Source organism: Mirounga angustirostris, unplaced genomic scaffold (genome assembly GCF_029215605.1).
Source record: "Mirounga angustirostris isolate CCGP_5_RB_7025 unplaced genomic scaffold, mMirAng1.0.hap1 SCAF_2, whole genome shotgun sequence".
Taxonomy (NCBI): Eukaryota; Metazoa; Chordata; class Mammalia; order Carnivora; family Phocidae; genus Mirounga; species Mirounga angustirostris.
Genome location: NW_026991710.1, coordinates 144,028,826 through 144,052,975, shown reverse-complemented (window position 1 = coordinate 144,052,975; position 24,150 = coordinate 144,028,826). Strand labels below are relative to the sequence as shown.

Genomic DNA, 24,150 nt, shown 5'->3' with positions numbered 1-24,150 from the left:
TGTATCTGTTAGGTACATCTGGTCTAGTGTGATTTTCAAAGCTGTTTCCTTCTTGATTTTCTGTCTGGATGATCTATCCATTGATGTAAGTAGGTGTTAAAAGTTCCTTACTATTATTGTATTATGGTAGGGATAATATATTTTGAAACAGAGTCATGGCAGTATTTGGCTTCACCTTTTTCTTATTTTAAATTTCCACAAATTTGAATTGTTCAAATACCTCAAAATTCTTATCTAATTTGTAGTTTTACTTTTTGTCCAGGCCCATCAAATCCCAGTGAAGAAAGTGAATCCTGGAGAAGAAAGGAGGAAAATGTTTGAGGTATAAAGACATCTGTCTGCTTATTTTAAAGCTTTGCAAAAACAATTCTAAGAAAAGAAACAAAATCTTATAAAACCTCCAAACCTTTCCTCCTTATTTCTTTCAAACAAATAAACCTTTAACTTAATCCTTTTTTTTTCCTTCCTAATCTCCCTGGGCCTACCTCTACCATTGGTATACTAAATTTCCTTATGAAACTAGAAAAAGTAGGAATTACTATTGATAAAAATGTTCTTTTTTATTTAAGGAAGCAGCAAGAAGGAGAAGGTTGGAATTTATTGAAAAAGAAAAGAAACAAAAGGATCAGGTAGTTTTTTTGCTTTTTTTCTACCCTTGCCAAGTTGTAGACGATAATAGTTTCAAGAGTTCTAAGAAGTTTGTCTTTAAAATTGTTACAGATTAGTTTAATGAAGGCCGAGCAGATGAAAAGACATGAAAAGGAAAGGGTAAGAGGATAATCCATTTTTCCACGGTACATCCTACCCCCTCCCCACACACATACTTTTTTTTCTCTAAAGGCATACACTGATTTCCATTGTGTTAGTAAATGTATTTCATGTATTTTATATTAAATACTTGAATTGTGTTTTGTTTGTTTCTTTTCCCCAAAAGTTGGAGAGAATAAATAGGGCCAGGGAACAAGGATGGAGAAACGTGCTAAATACTGGTGGAAGTGGTGAAGTAAAGGTAGGCATTGCTACCCATGTGGTTACACTGTTGTGGTTTTTTTATCCAGTTTCACCTTGCTCTTTGAAATGTATATAACTGGCTTTAGGAGGGGGGAGGTATTAACTTTTTACCTAGAATTCTTCATCTATTACAAATTCTTAGTTTTCCTACATGTATTTGATATCTAATTTGTATTGATAACTAATATCTGACACTGTTAAATTGTTTAAGAAGTTTGATGTGAAGGCTATGATATGCCATTCCTTCCAGAAGAATCTTTTTAAAATCAAATAAAATTTGTCACACCTCTGCCGAAAATCCTTCTATTGCTTCATCTAGCCTTAAAGATTAAGTTTTCTTAAGATCCTTGTTCGTCTGGCCCCTGCCTATCTCTCTAAGCTCATCTCCATCCATTCCCTACCACACGCTATAGGCTCAAGTGAGGCTGAACTAAAGACCATACTGGTAATTTTCTTACTGTGTGTAGCCTGCCTAATTTCTTTGTCTTTGCACAGTGTTTCTCTTTACTTGATGGCACCCCTCCCTTCACTGTCAATCCCACATCCAATGATTTACCTGGATAGCAGATTACCTAGGTAATCATTTATCTAGATATATTAATTGATATTTCTTTTGGGTAGATCTAGACTCTTTAACCTTGGGCAAGTTACTTGTTTTCTGAGCCGTAATTTCTTCATTTAAAAAAAGAAAGAAAGAAAAGGAAAGGAAAAAAAATTTCAAGAACAATACCTGGAGTGTGACTAGCAAGTACTCATAGGTTTAACTTCCTGTTTCTTTCTTTGTTCTGCTTATCTGAATCTTATATTTCCTCTTCTGCTCTTGTAGCATCCTTTACATATCTGTGGTAGGCTGAATTCTAAGATGGTCCCCCAAATTTCTGATTCCTGGTATAGATACCTTGTATTCCCTCCCCTTGGTGGAACCCTATGAATAGGGTGGTATTGTAGCTCTCTTGATTACGTTTTGTTACATGGTAAGTGGTGATGGGATAGTCACTCCTGTGATTACTGTTGATATTTGATGAGACTCCTCATAGCAGACTGGAAGGGGAGAAGAAAGTCTGAGAGACATGCTTCTCCTGGCCTGAAAAAAAAGCAAACATTCATGTTGCAGGGAAGTATAGGTGGCCTTTAGAAGTTGATAGTCCCCTTTGGCCAACAACTAGCAAGAAAGTGGTGACCTTAGCATTATGGCCACAAGGAAATGAATTCTGCCAGGATCCAGTGAACTTGAAAGAGGATCCTGAGCCTCAGATGAGAATTGCAGTTCTCGCTGATGCCTTCATTGCTGCGTGGTGAGATCCCGACCAGGAGACCCAGCTAACCACATCCAGACTCCTGAGCCAGGGAAACAGTGAGATAATAAATGGATATTGCCTTAAGCTACTAAGTTTGTGGTAATTTGTTACACAGCAATAAAGAAATGAATATACTTATATTCCTCTGTATTATAATTTTAATGTATGTTATCCAATCAACTTTTAGTCAGCATGTCTTTAAATTGTGAATTCCCTTGACCCAAGCTCTTAAACTTGGTATTTAGGTATTGAATAGATTTGTCAAATTGACTTGATTACCTTTTTTACTTCTTTTCCCCAAAAGTTATGATTTGAATAAAAGTTTGTTTTATATAAAAGATATGTGTGTTCTGTCCTGGCTTTCACATTTTTCATATTACATATTAATAATTCAGTAGAAGTCACTTTTTCTAATTCTGTATTAATATATTATACTGTTTTTAATAATATAAATTTATCTTTAAAATTATACTTTACCTTTTTTGTGCTGTACTATCTACTTTACTTGAAAGTAGAGCTCACTACCTCCTGAATGACAAGGAATGACTCAAAATTTGGCCCATTCTAAAATAAGTAATTCCAGGGTGCCTGGGTGGCTCATTCATTAAGCATTTGCCTTCAGCCCAGGCCATGATCCCATTAAGCATCTGCCTTCGGCCCAGGTCATTATCCCAGAATCCTGGGATCAAGTCCCTCATTGGGCTCCCTGTTCAGCTGGGAGCCTGCTTCTCCCTCTCCCACTCCTAACTGCTTGTGTTCCCTCTCTCACTGTCTCTCTCTCTCTGTCAACTAAATAAAATCTTCAAAAATAAAAGTAACTAATTCCATATCTTATCCGATTGGAAAGTAAAACTAGGCCCTCAGATCTTGTCAAGCATTTTATATCAAGTACATGGTTAGTGTTGAGAATCTGATTATTTTTTCTTCTTTTTTTGCGTATGTCTTCTATGCAATAAAATGTTTTTTTTTTCCTATGGTGTCTAAAGCTATACTTAATCCTAAAGTCTAGTTCAATCAATGTTGTTTGATAACTGAGACAGTTTTTCAACAGAATTACATAGTGTGTGCTTAATAGATTTTTGCTTCATTTTATAAATTTCTATAATGCTTTCATTGAGTATTAATAAAACTATTTCCCGTGACTTAAAGCAAATTCTATGTTAGTTTCTGTACTTATTTCCCATGGGGTTTGAAATATTTAACTTTTAGGTTGTTTGATTTCTGTACAGTTGATAGGGGCCTGGAGCCTCAGTATAATGTCGACCAAATTAAGGACATCCCCTAACTAAAGATTAAACAGAAACTAAACATTAAGGGAAAGATTTCAAAATTAGTACCATTATTATAAACCTCTAATAAGGCATTATTCACAGTATAAATTACCAACTGTCTTTGGTTATTTACTATTTGCAGAATCTGGGACTTACTGCTTTATTTCTGATGTGTCTTTTATGAATTATGAATGTGTGTTGTGTTTTAAATTATGAAATGTTCCACATAGTTGGATCATACGGTAATCATAATATGTAAGAAGCTTATCTGTTGTTTGAAAATATATGGGAATACTACTCAGTGATAAAAAGGAATAGCCTGTTAATACATGCAACAACATGGATCAATCAAAAACATACTGAGTTAAAGAAGCCAGACATAAGAGTATGTTTTGTATGATTTCATTTATATGAAATTACAGAAAAGGCAGTCCAGTCTATGACAGAGAGCAGATCAGTGATTGTTGGAATGAGGGGATGTTGACTGCAAAGTAACACGAGGGAACTTTTTGGGGTGATGGATATGCTTTTGATTGTAGTAGTAGTTATACAAGTGTATATATTTGTCAAAACTTCTCCAGCTGTGCTTATAATTGGTGAAAAAGGTGATTTTTGAAAGATCATATTGCTTCAGTGTTCTAGTACAGTATTTTCAGCATTATTTTCAGTATAGCCATCTTCAGAGATGTTAGCATACCTTCATTTTTGCTAAAGAGAAACACATTAGACAACTCAAATTCAGATCAATGTGAAATTAGCACCAGGCTAAGCTCAGAGAGTAGCCAGTCTCATAGGAGATGCAACTGCCTTTTATCTGAATTCTGATTCTGAATCTTGCCTTGGGAGGCACATTTTGAAGATGTGTGTGAGGATTCCTTTAATGGGGTTTTCTGCCTAATTAGTTATCTTCCCTATTTCTGACAACTTTCATCTCTTCTCAAACATCTTTAATCAGTTATCTGTATTCATCTTGAGTTTTTTTTTTTAAACTCATGCTTTCTTATAATATTGTCTGCAACTTACTATGTAAGGATTTTAGCTCAGAGGGTACACTGAAATTTACTTGATTTCATTTTTCTTTGCCTCTTTTCTTAGCCAGATTTCTTCCTTAAGATGTTATCACTTGGAAGCTCTTCTTTTACTTGTCAGTATTCTGGCTTCTGTTCTCATCATTTCCCCCCCAAAAATGGTTTTGAAATGCTACCACTCAACTTTAGTCATAACAGTTTATTTTCAGTGTTGTTGACCTCTGCATTTGAGGTTATTGATTTCCTCTTGATAGTGAAATTCTTTCACTGTGACTTGTGAAGCATTACACACTTACTTTTTTTTTAAACAAATTTTCATTTGTTTCCATGAATTTTTTTAATTCTTCTTTAATTTCCTGATTGACCCATTCATTCTTTAGTAGGATGCTCTTTAGCCCCCATGTACTTGAGTTCTTTCCGACCTTCCTCTTGTGATTGAGTTCTAGTTTCAAAGCATTGTGGTCTGAAAATATGCAGGGAATGATCCCAATCTTTTGGTACTGGTTGAGACCTGATTTGTGACCTAGGATGTGATCTATTCTGGAGAATGTTCCATGGGCACTAGAGAAGAATGTGTATTCTGTTGCTTTGGGATGGAATGTTCTGAATATATCTGTGAAGTCCATTTGGTCCAGTGTGTCATTTAAAGTCTTTATTCCCTTGTTGATCTTTTGCTTAGATGATCTGTCCATTTCAGTGAGAGCGGTGTTAAAGTCCCCCACTATTATTGTATTGTTGTCCATGTGTTTCTTTACTTTTGTTATTAATTGGCTTATATAAGTGGCTGCTCCCATGTTAGGGGCATAGATATTTACAATTGTTAGATCTTCTTGTTGGATAGACCCTTTAAGTAGGATATAGTGTCCTTCCTCATCTCTTATTACAGTCTTTGGTTTAAAATCTAATTTGTCTGATATAAGGATTGCCACCCCAGCTTTCTTTTGGTGTCCATTAGCATGGTAAATGGTTTTCCACCCCCTCACTTTCAATCTGGAGGTGTCTTTGGGTCTAAAATGAGTCTCTTGCAGACAGCAGATTGATGGGTCTTGTTTTTTTTTAATCCAGTCTGATAGCCTGTATCTTTTGATTGGGGTATTTAACCCATTTACATTCAGGGTAACTATTGAAAGATACGAATTTAGTGCCATTGTATTGCCTGTAAGGTGACTGTTACTGTATATTGTCTGTGTTCCTTTCTGGTCTATGTTACTTTTAGGCTCTCTCTTTGCTTAGAGGACCCCTTTCAATATTTCTTGTAGGGCTGGTTTCGTGTTTGCAAATTCCTTTAGTTGTTGTTTGTCCTGGAAGCTTTTTATCTCTCCTATTTTCACTGACAGCCTAGCTGGATATAGTATTCTTGGCTGCATATTTTTCTCATTTAGTGCTCTGAATATATCATGCCAGTCCTTTTTGGCCTTCCAGGTCTCTGTGGATAGGTCTGTTGCCAGTCTAATGTTTCTATCATTGTAGGTTACAGATCTCTTGTCCTGAGCTGCTTTCTGGATTTTCTCTTTGTCTGTGAGACTCATAAGTTTTACTATTAGATGTCGGGGTGTTGACCTATTTTTATTGATTTTGAGGGGGGTTCTCTGTGCCTCCTGGATTTTGATGCCTGTTTCCTTCCCCAAATTAGGGAAGTTCTCTGCTATAATTTGCTCCAGTATACCTTCTGTCCCTCTGTCTCTTTCTTCTTCTTCTGGGATCCCAGGTATTCTAATATTGTTTCATCTTATGGTATCACTTATCTCTCAAATTCTGCCCTCGTGATCCTGTAGTTGTTTATCTCCTTTTTTTCAGCTTCTTTATTTTCCATCATTTGGTCTTCTGTGTCACTAATTCTCTCTTCTGCCTCATTTATCCTAGCAGTTAGAGCCTCCATTTTTGATTGCACCTCATTAATAGCCTTTTTGATTTCCACTTGGTTAGACTTTAGTTCTTTTATTTCTCCAGAAAGGGTTTCTGTAATATCTTCCATGCTTTTTTCAAGCCCAGCTAGTATCTTTAAAATCATCATTCTGAGCTCTAGTTCTGACATCTTACTAATGTCCATATTGATTAGGTCCCTGGCAGTGGGTACTGCCTCTTGTTCTTTTTGTTGTGATTTTTTTCCATCTTCTCATTTTGTCCAGAGGCAAATAGATGAATGAGAGAACAACATGCTAACAGGGTAAAAACAACCCCAGAAAAATAGACACTAAATAAATCAGAAGAGACCTGAAACCAGAGGAAAAGAAAGGGAACAAAGGAAAAAAGAAAAAAAAAAAAGAAAAAGAGAAAAAAAACAAAAAAGAATATGATCAGATATGATCAGGCTGGTGAATAGATCAGTGCCACACGCTAGATTTTGGGCGTATTTGGTCTGTTAGAAAAAACTGCCTCCCAAAATTTTAAAAAAAGAAAAGCTTATATATGTGCAAAAATAAGGGTAAATACGATGAAGGGATGGAATATGACTGTAAAGCTTAAAATTATAAAAGATTTTATACAAGGAATTGACAAGAAGTTTGTTATGACAAACAAAATATATATATATATAAAATATACATATATATATACTAAAAAGGTTAACTACTATGAAGGGATAGAATATGACTCTAAAAATGAAAAATAAAGAAGATTTTTAAAAAAGGGATTGATAAGGGGGCGCCTGGGTGGCTCAGATGGTTTAGCGTCTGCCTTCGGCTCAGGTCATGGTCTCAGGGTCCTGGGATCGAGTCCCGCATTGGGCTCTCTGCTCCTTGGGAGCCTGCTTCTCCCTCTGCCTCTCTCTCTCTGTCTCTAAAGAATAGATAAATAAAATTTAAAAAAAAAAAGGGTTTGATAAGATGTTGGTTGAAAAAGGGAAAAAGAAAAATTCAAAAATAAAAAATAAAAAGAAAATTAAAAAAATTAACTTTGAAGGACTAAAGAATCAGGGGGAAAAAAGCCACAAATTCTATGTGCTGTATTCCCCTAGTGCTCAAGTTCTGCCATTCTCATTGATCAGTCAACTTGGTCTTGGCTGGCTGTTCTTGCTTATCTTCTGTCGGAGGGGCATGTTACAGTGATTCTCAAATGTCTTTGCCTGAGGCGGAATTGCCCAGCCCTTGCTGGGGTCCAGGCTAAATAATCTGCTCGGGTTTGCTCTCGGGAGCTTTTGTTCCCTGAAAGCTTTCCTTACTGCTTGGGAGGCCGAGAGTGAAAATGGTGGCTTCCCGGTCTCCAGCCCGGAGGAGCCAAGGACTCGGGGTCCCGCTCCTCATTGAGCCCCCAGAGAAAAGCAGTCAATCACTCCTGTCTCCCCGGTCTCCGACTGGTCTCAGTGCTCACCTGGTCTGTGACCGAGCGTTTCTATCTCTGGCTTCCCGGTCTCCAGCCCAGAGGAGCCAAGGGCTCGAGGTCCCACTCCTCATTGAGTCCCCAGAGAAAAGCAGTCAATCACTCCCGTCTCCCCGGTCTCCCCGACCGGTCTCAGTGCTCACCTGGTCTGTGACCGAGTGTTTCTATCTCTGGCACATGACCCCGTTTGGAGTCTCCAAACCCAGCAGATCCCTGGTGTGCTCCTGCGGTGCTCCTTCTGGGGGAGGAAGGGGAGTCTCCCTGGATCTGCTGCTTGTTGGGTCCCTGCTGGAAGGGCAGTGGCCTGTGTCGCGGATCATGGTTTATGGCAACCCAGAGCTGAGAGCCCACTCCTTGGCTCCATCTTTGCAGCCGGCCTCCCTGCTCTGATTCCTGGGAGCTCTGCCGCACTCAGGCACCCCCGTTCTTTCTCTGACCCCGAGGGTCCTGAGACCACACTGTCCCAGCAAGGAACCCCCCCACTTAGCCACTGGAGCGACGTCCCTCAGCAGAGCAGACTTATAAAAGTTCCGATTTTGTGCTCTGCTGCTCTATCACTTGCCGGAAGTGGCCGACGGAGGCCCCCTCCCCCGCCGTCTATCCTCCCAAATATCGCCTCGGATTCACTTCTCCGCACATCCTACCTTCCAGAAAGTGGTCGCTTTTTTGTCCAGAGAGTTTTCTGTTCAGAGAGTTGCTGCTATTTTCCTTGATCTCCTATTGAGTTCGTAGGTGTTCAGAATGGTTTGATCCCTATCTAGCTGAATTCCTTTGACCAGACGAAATTTAGGTCTCCTACTCCTCTGCCATCTTGCTCCTCCCCCTACACACTTACTTTTAAAATTCTCATCCTTGTCTGACATCTCTGTTTTCTAACTCTGAGTTTTCCACATGCTTGTCTCTGTAGTTGTGGCCTTATGTCTGCCTTTAATATGTGTTATTCCCCAAGAGAATCCACAGCTCCCTTCCCTTTTTCATTGATTGCTTTTCTTTATTTCTAGGCTTGTGGCTTTGGCATCTGTGCAGTAAGCCTTTGGATTACTTCCTCTACCTTATTTTCTCTCTTATTCCTGCTTATCATGCATAATTTGACTCACCTTCCTAAAAACTGTTTTGCTGTGCTACACCTCTCAGAAAGTTTATAAATGCTTTCTGTTGTCCTTTATTATATGATCTTAAAGTATATCAATTAGATATACTAGCCTTTTATGACCAATGCCTGCCTTCTTTTCATATTTGTTTGCATAATCTCTTTCTCCTCCTGCTGTCAACACCCAAATATTATACATACATCGCTTCTTTTTACTTCAATACCCTGGCTCATATTTAATCATTCAATCTATCTTTGTTACATTGCTTTCAAGACTGGGTTGAACAGTATCTTTCTCCAGTGCCTTTTTTTTTTTCTTTTGAGAAATTTTTATTTCTGGTAAGTTTTTTTTCTATTTTGTGAAAGTTGCTCAGTCTCAGTACTTACTACTTTAGCATGTGCCTATTACCATTGATTTATCACAGGCATGGAATGTTTTTCTAGTTTTGTGCTTTGTTTCCCAACTTGTTTATAAACTGATTAAGGATAGATATGATGTTTTGCTTTTTTTTATTTACATCTAGAATATGTTTCAATGGTATTTATATCCTTATTGTGGAGTTGAAGGATTTGAGGTATATTAAAGACTATATTGAAATGTTCTTGTTAAATATAATTTTGAGTGTTACTACAGTACACTCTGCTTTACTTATAAATTGTATATATTTAAACTTAATAGAATGGCATCATAAAATATGTACTAGAAACTTGTTTCAAAACTTATGAAGACCAGACTTTTCAATATTTACAGTTTTAATGTCTTTTTATATTTTTCTTAAATTATGCTTTATTCTTAGAACAAAGTACACTACTTTTTGATTGTTAATGGTTATAATATAGTAGGAAAACATTTTGGTTTGGGTTGTCTGTTTATCAATATGTTCAGATTAGCTCATTGCTTTTTAAAAGTCAAGTGTTGAAAAAAAACTTTTTTTTTTTGAGAGTAGTACAGGCCTTTTGGGCCTTATGAGATAAACATGTGAGAGCTGTTTGTTTAATTCCTAGGCTCCCTTTTTTGGCAGTGGAGGGGCTGTGGCTCCATCATCTTTTTCTTCTCGAGGACAGTATGAACATTATCATGCTATTTTTGATCAAATGCAGCAACAAAGAGCAGAAAATAATGAAACTAAATGGAAAGGAGAGATATATGGCCGAAGACATCCAGAAAGGTATGGCTGTGTTCTGCAGAAGTTGCTTATGCTTTGCTTCAGAGAAAATAATGAAAGTCATTTTGCATGTTTATCTACAGAGGAATTTCACCTGAAAAACATCTAGGATTTCCTAAGGGGCTACAGTTCATCACCATTTCCCAAATGCTGATGCTCTTAGAAAATGCTTTGAAAAGATTGACAATCATGTCTAAACAAGCCAATGTAAACAGGTTGAACTGTGATGATCCATAAATTGATTCTTGTGTGTAATTTTGTCTTATGACCTATATAGCTTAGAACCTATACTTTGGAAATGTCTTCTGTATTGATTGCAAAGAATATTTTGTTGCCTTCTGGATGCAATAATTTTTCTCAGGTGCAAATTTGGCCTTTGATTACATTTGGCAAACATGTACCTCTTCCACTTGCTTTAAATGAATCAGAATATATTTAAATGGAATCACACTTTATGCAAAATTTCAAAGCATGTCTTTTTTGTCTTTTTTTTCTCCATAGAATCCCACTTTTTGTTGGTTTTTTTTTTTAAGATTTTATTTATTTATTTGAAAGAGAAAGACACAGCGAGAGAGGGAACACAAGCAGGGGGAGTGGGAGAGGGAGAAGCAGACTCCCTGCTGAGCAGGGAGCCCGATGCGGGACTCGATCCAGGGACTCCAGGATCATGACCTGAGCCGAAGGCAGTCGCTTAACCAACTGAGCCACCCAGGCGCCCCCACTTTTTGTTGTTTTGGCTTGTTTTCTTACATTTGTCTCTGGTTGATAACTCCATGATCTTGTTCATCAGATTTTTCCTTTTCTTCCAGTGAATTAATTTAATATGATAGTAATCATTAGTTTTAATTTTCACGGTTCCTTTTTTCTTAAGTATGCATACAGGTTTTCCTAGATAGTCCCATTTTTTCTATAAAACACCTGTTTAAAAAAAGTAGATAGCATTTTGTGAAAATTTAGTTACATTGCCTTTTTTGTGTCATTTTAAGGAGAATACTTTTTTTTTTTAAGATTTTTATTTATTTGATAGAGAGAGACACCGAGAGAGGGAACACAAGCAGGGGGAGTGAGAGAGGGAGAAGCAGGCTTCCCGCTGAGCAGGGAGCCCAATGTGGGGCTCGATCCCAGGACCCTGGGATCATGACCTGAGCCAAAGGCAGATGCTTAATGACTGAGCCACCCAGGCGCCCCAGGAGAATACTTTCGAATGTAATAAACATCTTTATGATTCCCCTTAATTATAAAAGATGATTAAAATGTAGGTGAGCAGAGGTAAATAAATGAGGTGAATATAAATTAACATTATGAATTATACAGTAGCCTAAAATATTAAGCTAATTGTAGAGTCTATTTTTGAGAAAGGAAGGCTACCAACTCACAATATGAGTTTTTTTGATGAAATGGGAAAGCAAATTTTTGTGTGGCTTTTATCCTGTGGTGTTATGGATCTTTCTAGTATTTAATTTGGCTTTATTTTGCTTTATATTAAATCTAAAATAAATAAGTATAGTATAAAGAAAATAGGGAAAACTGTGTTATGTTTCTTCACATTGTTCAACTTCCAGAATATTTCTTGGTTATTCACAATTGGAATGACAAATAATGGACTACATTGGGCCATTTTTTATCAAACTCCTATTATAACCTTGAATATTTGCATATATGCAAATATATTTGCATATATTTGAGTTTCAAATTATCTTAAGCTACTTCTTCCACTATACCACACCTTCCATTCAAACTTTGTTTTGCATTAGATACAGTTTCACTATTTTAATTTTCAGTTTTAAATCATTTGTGGTTATGAGATCATTTTTATTTCATTTATATCAACTCTGGGCTTAGCAGTATTCAGACAGACATTTTCTTATGTTGCATGAAATTATTATTTTTTTTTATAGATTATTTATTTAACAGAGAGAGAGAGGACAAGTAGGCAGAGCAGCAGGCAGAGGGAGATGGAGAAACAGACTCCCCACTGAGCAGGGAGCCTGATGTGGGGCTCGATCCCAGGACCCTGGGATCATGACCTGAGCCGAAGGCAGACGCTTAACTGACTGAGCCACCCAGGTGTCCCTGTTGCATGAAATTATTGTTCTTTTTTTTTTTTTTTTAAAGATTTTATTTATTTGACAGAGGGAGAGATAGCGAGAGCAGGAACACAAGCAGGGGGAGTGGGAGAGGGAGAAGCAAGCTTCCCGCGGAGCAGAGAGCCCAATGCGGGGCTCGATCCCAGGATGCTGGGATCATGACCTGAGCCGAAGACACATGCTTAATGACTGAGCCACCCAGGCGCCCCATGAAATTATTGTTATTATTATTAATGATGGTAGGTATTTTTGAACACTTATTATATACCAAGTTGTATTTATTCGTCACAGCATCCCTTTGAATTAGGTATTATTCTTTTAATAAAGATGAAGAAATTGGCCGCCTGGGTGGCTCAGTCAGTTAAGCATCTGCCTTTGGCTCAGGTCATGATCCCAGGGTCCTGGGATCGAGCCCCACATCGGGCTCCCTGCTCAGTGGGGAGCCTGCTTCTCCCTCTCCTCCCTGCTCCTACTCTCTCTCGCTATCTCTGTCACTCTCTCTCTCTCAAATAAATAAATAAAAATCTTTTAAAAAAAATAAAGATGAAGAAATTAGGATTTACAGAAATTTAAAACTTGTGCATGGTCAGTCAGCTAGTAAGTGGTAGGGCTCGGATTTAAACTAAGTCCATCTGACTGTAGAGTTCTCTTTAAATGCTCTTTTTCTCTCTCTTTTTTTAAAGATTTTATTTCAGAGAGACAGAGATAGCAATAGAGATAGAGCACAAATAGGGAAGAGAGGGAGAAATAGGCTCCCCGCTCAGTGGGGAGTCCAATGCCGGGCTCAGTCCCAGGACCCCAGGATCATGACCTGAGCCAAAGGCAGATGCTTAACTGACTGAGCCACCCAGGTGCCCCTTAAACACTCTCTCATGAAGATTTATCAGCTTCTTGAGCTACTACTAGTGAACAAACTAAAAAGTTATTGCTTTAGTTGGTTATAAAATTTTAAAATATTGGGTACTTTAAACATATAACATGGTGTCAATAACTGCATGAACTTTCATGTATACTCACTGAATTTATTTGTATTTATTTTTTTATTATATTATGTTAATCACCATACATTACATCATTAGTTTTTGATGTAGTGTTCCATGATTCATTGTTTGCGTATAACACCCAGTGCTCCATGCAGTACGTGCCCTCTTTAATAGCCATCACCAGGCCAACCCATCCCCCCACCCCACTCCCCTCTAGAACCCTCAGTTTGTTTCTCAGAGTCCATAGTCTCTCGTGGTTCGTCTCCCCCTCCGATTCCCCCCCTTCATTCTTCCCTTCCTGCTATCTTCTTCTTTTTTTTTTTTTTTACATATAATGTAGTATTTGTTTCAGAGGTATAGGTCTGTGATTCAACAGTCTTACACAATTCACAGCGCCAACCATAGCACATGCCCCCCCCAATGTCTATCACCCAGCTACCCCATCCCTCCCACCCCCCACCACTCCAGCAACCCTCAGTTTGTTTCCTGAGATTGAGAATTCCTCATATCAGTGAGGTCATTTGATACATGTCTTTCTCTGACTGAGTTATTGCGCTCAGCATAATACCCTCCAGTTCCATCCACATCGTTGCAAATGGCAAGATTTCATTCTTTTTGATGGCTGCATAATATTCCAATGTGTATTTATACCACATCTTCTTTATCCATTCATCTGTTGATGGACATCTTGGCTCTTTCCATAGGTTGGCTATTGTGGACATTGCTGCTATAAACATCGGGGTGCATGTACCCCTTCGGATCCCTACATTTGTATCTTTGGGATTAAATACCCACTAGTGCAATTGCTGGACCATATGGTAGCTCTATTTTCAACTTTTTGAGGAACCTCCATACTGTTTTCCAGTCACTGAATTTAGTTTGATTTTATTTGAGGACATGGAAAACAGGAAAATTGGCAGAAAACTGAAGATCATCAAATATCATATGATTTTCAAAAAACATATTCTGTAAACTAGACCAGTTTTCTTCATCTTGATCCCTGGCCAGATTAAAAGCAATACCTGCAGATATCTTAGGAGGAAGCATAATCACTCTGACAAAGTATAAATTCACACAGAACAGATTATGTCAAATAAATTTTTTGTTGTTGTTGTTAGAGTTATAGGCTGGAACTTTAGTTTGCAAACTGTATGGTGAGGCAACCTGGAGCATCATAGTGCCTTGGATATTTTATAATTTTGAAGGAAACACAGCTATGTCTTTTTTTTTTTTAATTTAAAGATTTTATTTATTTATTTGACAGAGACATAGCGAGAGAAGGAACACAGGCAGGGGGAATGGGAGAGGGAGAAGCAGGCTTCCCGCCGAGTGGGGAGCCCAATGTGGGGCTCGATCCCAGGACCCTGGGATCATGACCTGAGCCGAAGGCAAACGCTTAACAACTGAGCCACCCAGGCGCCCCAGAACTATGTCTTTTGGACAAAGCACAGACCAGTACTCTTAAACAGTTTGGACCTAACTAATAAATGAAATGCTAGGTATTTTTGTTGGCCTAGAGGCAGTGTGAAAAAATTAATTAGACACCTAGTAGTACCTACAGCAATATACTGTTATATTCAGAGGATGCTAATTAATATTTTCATGTCGCCCAAATAAAAAATTTTTAGAGTGTTGTCCTCCTTAAACTAATCTCACTGTTTAAGGGGGGGCATAGAAAAAAACATTTAAAGGATATAGTTATCATATTTCTAGAAGATATAAAGTGGAAAGAAATAGTAAATATGTGGTAAGATTGATTAGGAAACAAAATAATCTCAGTAGACCATAGCTACAGTGAACTTGAATTGGATAAAATTTAACTGGAATGAATTTGATGTACTTTTGAGTCTGAAAAATTATCTGACCAAATAAATATATACTTGAAAAAGGTTTATAAATAGCATACATTTAAAAAAATGGACTAATGACCCTTCCTTGCCCTGTGGATCAAATTATACTCCCTAAATGGCCTATAAGGTCTCATAGAGGACTCTGTACTCCTTATCTGGTGCTCCTGCTTTCTCTACTTCTGGGAGTGAAGAGATAAAAGACATTTTTTTTTCATCCTTGTTCCTTTGCATCTGCTGCTCCCCCTGCCTAGCATACCTTCACCTCTGCCCACTTTGCCTGGCTAATGCCTGTTCATTATTCTGGCCTTGGTTTATGTTAACAGTTATTTATTAGGTCTATAAAATAAAATTGAGGACCTGCTTGAGGAATTCCAACTTGTAATTTTGCCAGGTAAGTTCATTAAAAAAAAAGTTATCAGCCCCATCATTTAAAAAACAAAAAGTTGTAAGCCCTAATTCCATCCTTTGATAAAAGAATGGACATTTTTTTTCTTTTTAAGTAGGCTCCACTCTCAGCATGGATCCCCAAACGGGGCTTGAACTCATGACCCCTGAGATCAAGACCTGAGCTGAGATCAGGAGTCAGAGGCAAGGGCCCCTGGGTGGCTCAGTCGGTTAAGTGTCCGACTCTTGATTTTGGCTCAGCTCATGATCTCAGGGTTGTGAGATTGAACCTCGTGTTGGGATCAGCACTGGTGGGGAGTCTGCTCTAGATTCTCCCTCTCCCTCTGCCCCTCCCTGCTGCATGCACTCTCTCTCTGTGTCTGTCTCAAATAAAAAAAATAAACCTTTAAAAAAAAGGCTCAGACACTTAACCGACTGAGCCACATAGGCGCCCCAAGAGAATGGACATTTTAATGTGAAAAAAGTAGGATGACATAATCTTAGAGTACTGATTATCCTCTAGATTAAATAAATTTGGATTTGGATTAGAAATAAGGTAGTCATTTCTTTATATTATTGACGACTATTGAAAACTTAGTGATAGAATACCACTGGTCAGAGAAAGAATACTGGCTAGTCATTACTGCTGTTCTAAGCCTGAATTAGTTGGTCTTATGAGATGCTCTCACATCTGGACACATGCCTCCCTGTAGTAGAAATGAGCCTGTGTGAAGAGGCCTCGAGGGTGAGTTGAGCATTCCCTCCTTGGTCATTGTTTGTATAGCTCCAGGGGGAGCTTTTTGGGCACCCTTCATCTCTCTCACCATTACCTTTGCATTTACTACTATCATCCTCATAAGTTTATTTTTTTATTTGTACATGTTAGTGTGATCAGGTCTCAACAAAACCTTGCCTTTGTCAGCAAGCCATTGTGTCTCATTAGGTTTACAGCTCCTCTCTTTTTTTCTTTTTAAGTGTGTTGATTTTACAATTTAATACTGAGCAGTCAAGTTTATTTCTCTTAATTTCAGATCCTGGTGGAGTATATATTCACAATAGGTTAAATTAGGGAAAAAGAAGCAAGTTTAAAACATGTATCAAAGATATGCTTCTCTCCTGCAAACTCCTTGTAAATGAAAAGAAAATCAGTAGAAAAGCCTTGAACCTAGTATAATTATACTGTGTTATAAGAATATAAATACCCTTATCTTTTATAACTAGTAATCATTGGTAAGGAAAAGATTTAACTGCTGTGTGTATGATATTCTCCGAATTCCATGCTTCATAATACTCATTGTTTCATATTTATATTATGCTGTAGTCCTTTTCCACTGTCATGATCAACAACTTTTACAGCCCCCTCAAACTTAAGCTATTATCTTTGCTCCTCAATGTTTTGCTTTACTCAAAAGCATTTATTCTTTTTTTTTCCCCTTCTCATTCTGAAGTTCCCTTGCTGAGTTCAAGAGTACTAACCTATTTCCTATTTTAAAAATGCTAGAAGCTAAGTACCTTGTCATCTCCCTTTCACATAGGATTCTTTTTTTTTTTTCCTTTATGATTTTATTTATTTGAGAGAGAACACAAGCAGGGGGAGTGGTAGAGGGAGAGGGAGAAGCAGGCTCCATCCCAGGACGCTGGGATCATGACCTTGAGTTGGGTTTTTTAAAAAATATTTTATTTATTTATTTGAGAGAGAGAGAGAAAGAGCACAAGTGGCAGGTGGGTAGAGGGAGAGGGAGAAGCAGACTCCCTGCTGACCAGGGAGCCCGACATGGGGCTCCATCCCAGGATCCCAAGATCATGACCTGAGCAGAAGGCAGATGCTTAACTGACTGAGCTACCCAGGCGCCCTCACATAGGATTCTTTTTTTTTAATTTAATTTAATTTAATTATGTTATATTAGTCACCATACAATACATCATTAGTGTTTTGATGTAGTGATCCACGATTCATTGTTTTCATATAACACCCACTGCTCCATGCAGTACGTGCCTTCCTTAATACCCATCACCAGGCTAACCTATCCCCCCACCCTCCTCCCCTCTAAAACCCTCAGTTTGTTTCTCAGAGTCCATAGTCTCTCATGGTTCATTCCCCCCCCTTCATTTTTCCCTTCCTTCTCCTAATGTCCTCCATGCTATTCCTTTTGTTCCACAAGTAAGTGAAACCATATGATAATTGACTTTCTCTGCTTGACTTATTTCACTTAGCATAATCTCCTCCAGTCCCATCCATGTTGATGTAAAAGTTGGCTATTCATCCTTTCTGATGGCTGAGTAATATTCCATTGTATATATGGACCACATCTTCTTTATCCATTCATCTGTTGAAGGGCATCTCGGCTCTTGCCACAGTTTCTTAACCAAACATTCATACCTCTTTTCTCTCCATTTTGTTCATGGAAAAAGAAACCCCAAAGGAAAGTTACAAGTGGGTTTTTTGTCTTGTTTTTCTGCTTGCCAAAGTGATACAGGTTAGTTTCAGAAAAATTATGAAGCATATGGAGGGTGTTAGAAGCAGGAATGGAAGTCACTACTTACTCTACAGAGGCAGTTCCTGTGAAGACTTGGGTCCGTTTTCTTTGTATTTTTTTGTTTAGTTAGTGGAGACCAAATCGTATGTACAAATTTGTTTCTGGTTGGGGTTTTTTTTTTTTTAATCAATTTTTTTTTTTTTTTAAGATTTATTTATTTATTTGAGAGAGCGAGAATGAGAGAGAGAGTACATGAGAGGGGGGAGGGTTAGAGAGAGAAGCAGGCTCCTCGCCGAGCAGGGAGCCCGATGCGGGACTCGATCCAGGGACTCCAGGATCATGACCTGAGCCGAAGGCAGTCGCTTAACCAACTGAGCCACCCAGGCGCCCCTAATCAATTTTTATTTAACATTTTTACCATAACATTTTCCCATGCTAAAATTGTTTTCAAGGGAATTTTTATGTCTCTGTACGATTCCAGGGCCTGAATTACCATAATTTATGTAACAAATCTCCTACTGTAATCCATTGTTTGTAATTTTTAATTCTTTTTGCCAAATTTTATTTTTTGTTCTTCATTTCTGTATAATAAAATCTTAGAAGTACAATTATTGGATTACAGAAGTTGGTCAGTTATGTTCTTGGTGAAGATTCTAGAAAGAAATATTAATATATTTATTAAATTTACTTAACTATATTTATTAACTAAATATTAACTAAATATTAGCTAAATATAACTAACTAAATATTATTAACTAAATATAACTAAATTTCTGTTTGGAAAAACTGTACCAATTTATGTTCAATCTAACAATATGTGATAGTGCCCATTTTATTACGCTCTGGCCAGTACCAGTAGCTTTTTAGGCCAGTACCAGAAGTTTTTTAAAAATATAAAATTTGAAATTAAAGTAGTAGAGGAGGTGAAGTTTTCACTATATTCTATACTGGTTACGTAAAAGGATATTGATAAACTAGGCACCTATAAGAATAGCAATTTATGAAGATGATGATAATGATAATAAAAATAGGAGCTAATATTTAGTTGGGCACTTTCTGCCAAGACCAGTTTGAAGTAATTTACATATATAGTCAATTCACATTATTTGTGGAGTGTGTGTTTATGAATTTGACTACTTGCTAAAATTTATATACAACCCCACAATCAGTACTCCCAGTGCTTTCATGGACATTCGTGGATGTGTACAGAGCAGCAAAAAATTTTGAGTTGTCTGGTGCATGTATTCCAATCTGAGTTTGAAAAGGTGATGCTTTGCTTTCTTGTTTCAGCACTCATAAACAAATGTAGTTGTAGTGGTGTATTTATTACCGAACTTTGCATTTTTGTGCATCATCTTGGTGATTTCACTGATTAAAATGGCCCTCAAACAGCACTGAAGTGCTGTCTGATGTTCCTAAGTGCAGGAAGGCTGTGATGTATCTCATGGAGAAAATATTTGTGTCAAATAAGCTTTGCTCCATTGTGAGAAAGAGTGTTGTTGCCCGTGTTGTTGGCCGAGACGAGAGTTCAGGTTATATACATTAAATAAGGCGTCTTTAAATAGAAACACACATAAAACAGTGTTATATATCAATCCATTGTGGAAGATATTGTAACAAGAGGCTCATAGGAACATAACCCTGTATTTTTCCTAGGGGTGGTGGTTCAGTATTGGCTAATTCAGTGTTCATGGTGACCTTACAGAACATGACTACTCTGAATAATGGGAATTGACCATAGTATTAACTCATTTATTTATCAGCAATGCCATGGGGCAGGTATTAAAATTTTCCCTGTTTTACAGATTAAGAAATTGAGGTACTGCATAAACAAATAATTTTTTGAAGGCCACGTAACTATTTATTAGTAAAACCAGAAGTCGAAAGTGGACAGTTTGTTTCCAAAGTTCACTCACTTGACTGTTGTGCCATATTGACTTTAGTGAGGATTAAAACAATTTATTAGGAAAATTAAAGAAGCTGGGAGAATTTAACCACCATTAAAGAAAGCATGCTTAAAGGAGCAAGCCTAGAAAAATTGGATGGCTTTTCATGTAAAAGAGAAATTAGACTTATATATATTTCCACCATGTAGAATTATTATGACTCGGAGAAGTTGAGGAACTGATTTTAGCCCAATATGAGGGCTGTTCAGTGGCTGGCCTGTCATGGGATTTAATGAATGTCCTCAAACTGAAGCTATTAAACTAGAGGTTTGAATGACCATGTGTCAGGTATATCCAGATGGGAATAGAGGAATGCTTTATTCATCAAGAAGTTAGACTAGTTAGTACTTAAGGTCTCCTCCCATTTAAATATTATGATTCTTTTGTCTTGTACATTTTAGTGGCCATTGGCATTAAAGAACATTTTCTCCACACTGTCATAATAACTGGTTTTATTGTAATTTGTATGTCATTGTCTTTTCTGGTCAGTTCTTTTCCCTAATTCAAACTGAATCAGCAAATTGATATTTATGGTCAACTCACTCTTTCAAATTCTCTCTTCTTATATTTTGGATCGCCCCTATTTGCCTGCTCCCCTCTTTATGGCTTTACCTATTTTTCCTCTTCCCTTATTATCAATAACTCTGGCCAGTCTGACTTTGCTTGTATCTGTCTTAACACGCCTCTTCAATTAGCTTTTTCTTTAAGACTTCTTTTAGAGCAGGGGCGCCTGGGTGGCTGAGTTGGTTAAGCGACTGCCTTCGGCTCAGGTCATGATCCTGGAGTCCCGGGATCGAGTCCGGCGTCGGGCTCCCTGCTCGGCAGGGAGTCTGCTTCTCCCTCTGACCCTCCTCCCTCTCATGCTCTCTGTCTCTCGTTCTCTCTGTCTCAAATAAATAAATAAAATCTTTAAAAAAAAAAAAAAAGACTTCTTTTAGAGCAGTTTTAGGTTTACAGCAAAACTGAGAGAGAAGGTACAGAGATTTCCCATCTATTATCTCCGTCCCCACATTTACAAGGCCTTCCCCCTTATCAGCATCCCCCATCAGAGTGGTACACTGTTGCAGCTGATGAACTTACATTCAATTAGTTTTTTAATATTAGAGCCTGAGCCATGTAAGACCATTTTATAAAACTATTGAGTGCCTCTTAACATTTACGTTTTATGGGTGCTTTTATTTTTCCAAGTCTTTTTCTTTCTATTGCATCATTTAATTTGGGTAAAGCTGACAGCAGTTCCATTCCATCAGATTGACATTATGCCACTTAAACAGAGGAGGAAGCTTAATGAGTAAACCCCCTACATTCTTTTCTCATCTCCTTAACTCTATACCACTCCAGCTCTTCTACCTTAAACCATATTGACTCATTTTTTATTTCTCAGATTATTTCTTCTACCTGGATTGCTACTTATTTTTGTGTTGTTTTTACCTCTTAATCACCCATAATCATCCTTTAAAATTTTTAAATATCCCTTACCCGTAAAGGATCTGAGCCATGGATGTGAAGTAACCTACCCAGATGTTGGCACTTATTCATGCCTTTGTAATAAGAAAAGGAAAGGGAAGAACTTACTCCTTTTTTTCCCCCCTCTCTTTTCAGGATGAAAAAAGGGGTTGTCTTAGAATAATTACTTCTTTTTAACTCATTTTAATGTCTCTGTATTTTATTTTGCTAATTCCTAATTTCTTAGGTTTATATATTTATATAGTAATTGTGGTTTATATAGTGTTTATGTTATTACTTTACTATTAATCTAGATTATTGTTTTACTGATTTGTTTTTTAAAGATTTTATTTATTTGAGAGAGAGAGAATGAGAGAGAGAGAGCACATGAGATGGGGGAGGGTCAGAGGGAGAAGCAGACCCCCTGCTAAGCAAGGAGCCCGATATGGGACTCCTTCCCGGGACTCCAGGATCATGACCTGAGCCGAAGGCAGTCGCTCAACCAACTGAGCCACCCAGGTGCCCTGTTTTACTGATTTTAAGTGGAGTAATTTTGGAACTCAAAAGATGGAGACGATAGAGTGTTTAATTTGTCTAAAATAGTATGTGCTATGAATTCTTAATAATGTTTAAGGAAGAAAATGACCATTGAATAAATTGACTATTTCTGGTTTATTTCTATGAAGGTAGCATGAACAGTTTGTGCCAATAGTTTAGCAGTTTTACTGTTTTAGAGAGGAATAAGAATATAAGTATGGGTTCTTATTTTAGTGTATATGAAGTAGTAAACAAATGTGAAAAATAAAGACAGTTTACTTACAGGTTTTTAAGTGTTATGAGGGGTCATAGAATTAATTAAACTGATTTTGTCCTTCTATTAATAAGATTCATTACTCTCATTTTTGTATATTGAATCAACCTTGCATTTTTGGAACTCTGTTTTATACATCTTTACATCTTCAAAGACAGATATAGTATAATACTGGCAAATAGTTGACACTTAATAAGTATTTGTTTAATAAATGAGAGGCGAAAAGAAATAATGTTAAGCAAAAATCACTACAGGTTTTAAGTTTGTGATTGAAAGCAGTGATTTATGTAAACCTGCTTATTTAAACCAGCTTAGGAAAAGACTATTCAGTGAAGCTAAACCTATAAATCATATAAATAAATAGAACAGGAGTACTTTATATATTAAATGGTATGAAAATCTATAAATTAAAACGATTATATATATGACCAGGTTTTACTAAAATAATTCTGTGCAGCTGTTGTATTAACATATGTCAGTTGGAGGTTTAGACTGACAAACATTGGACATAGTATCTTAGAATGGGAAATGAAACATGTTTTACTTTTATAAAGGTCAGAGATGCAGTCAGGATACAAAGCAGAGAGATCAGCAATTTTATTTAGTTGTAAGTGGTGGTGTAAGCTTCCAGGACCCCCCCCAAAAGAGCCTTACCCGTAGACATGCAGCTTCAGATTACATGTCTGAGTGTCATATCCTCTTAAAGTTTATGGGCCCTCTTCAGGCCCAACCTTATATAAAGGGACTATAGCTGACTAGGATACAGCCTTGCCTGGATATATGCAGGGAGGTATGTTGCATCCAGACTAGATATTAATCTCATAATTATACGGTGCATAGTATGACTGCTAGAGGATAGCACATGTGCACTACAGAGGCATAAACAAATTTCTTATTCATTGTTCTTAATCTACTCAAACTACCATGGGTTATGAAGTACATTTCTGAATTTGGTGATGTGGAACTAGATTAGGAGTTAGCTACCTACATACACCTGACAGTCATAATAAAAGACTCTTAACCAGTTATTGGAATTATCTAATCTTAGAAAATTCCAATGATGGAAATCAGGAAGTGTTTAAATCTTTTGGAAGACAGGAAAGACATTACTTCATGTATTATTCAGAACATAGTTATGATCTTAAAGAGAGGCTGTAGCAAGTTTGTGTGCCTTAGTATCCAAAATCTGAGTGGAAGCACAGCCAATCACTTGTTCATCTTTTTAACTCACCTCCAAAATTAACTGCAGTTGATATTATGCTATGAGTTCTCTGATTGTTGGGGCTGGGTTTTATTTATTTTTGTATCTTTCAAAATACATTAACAGACAGGCATAATATGTAAAAGGCACAATATATATTAGGTACAATAGAACAGGTATAGTATATATTAGATGTTCAACAAATGTTTATATATATATTTTAAACTAAAACCTAAATTTTTAAAATTTAAAAAAATATTTAGAGAGAGGGAGCACATGCCAGCAGGGATGGGAGGCGCAGAGGGAGAGGGGTAGAGGGAATCTTAAGCAAGGTCCACACCCAGTGCAGAGCCCGACTCAGGCCTCAGTCTCACAACCCTGAGATCATGACCTGAGCAGAAATCAAGAGTCAATGCTTAACCAACTGAACCAGCCAGGTGCCCTTATATTTTTTATTTGTAGTTTAAACTCAACATGTTTACATTCTTTTATAATTGTCAGAGAAAGATACAGAAATATAACCTGTGCATTTTACTTTTTTTTTTTTTTAAAGATTTTATTTATTTATTTGAGAGAAAGAATGAGAGACAGAGAGCATGAGAGGGAGGAGGGTCAGAGGGAGAAGCAGACTCCCTGCTGAGCAGGGAGCCCGATGTGGGACTCAATCCCGGGACTCCAGGATCATGACCTGAGCTGAAGGCAGTCGCTTAACTAACTGAGCCACCCAGGCGCCCTGCATTTTACTTTTTAATAGTTGTGATACTCAAGGAATTTAGACATTGC

At 37.4% G+C, this 24,150-nt stretch overlaps 1 protein-coding gene across 14 annotated transcripts in view; it reads left to right on the top strand.

Annotated features, from left to right (window-relative positions):
* The window catches only part of NEK1 (NIMA related kinase 1), a 326,908-nt gene that overhangs the window by 72,233 nt on the left and 230,525 nt on the right, over window positions 1–24,150 (top strand). For 13 of the 14 annotated variants that reach the window (XM_064585281.1, XM_064585280.1, XM_064585272.1 and 10 more), the window contains 5 exons: window positions 263–322; window positions 570–629; window positions 721–768; window positions 935–1,009; window positions 10,022–10,185. In XM_064585281.1, the coding sequence (XP_064441351.1) occupies window positions 263–322; window positions 570–629; window positions 721–768; window positions 935–1,009; window positions 10,022–10,185 (407 nt within the window). Of the gene's footprint in view, window positions 1–262; window positions 323–569; window positions 630–720; window positions 769–934; window positions 1,010–2,125; window positions 7,736–10,021; window positions 10,186–24,150 lie in introns of those variants that run through there. The other variant, XM_064585283.1, reaches the window with a different exon arrangement.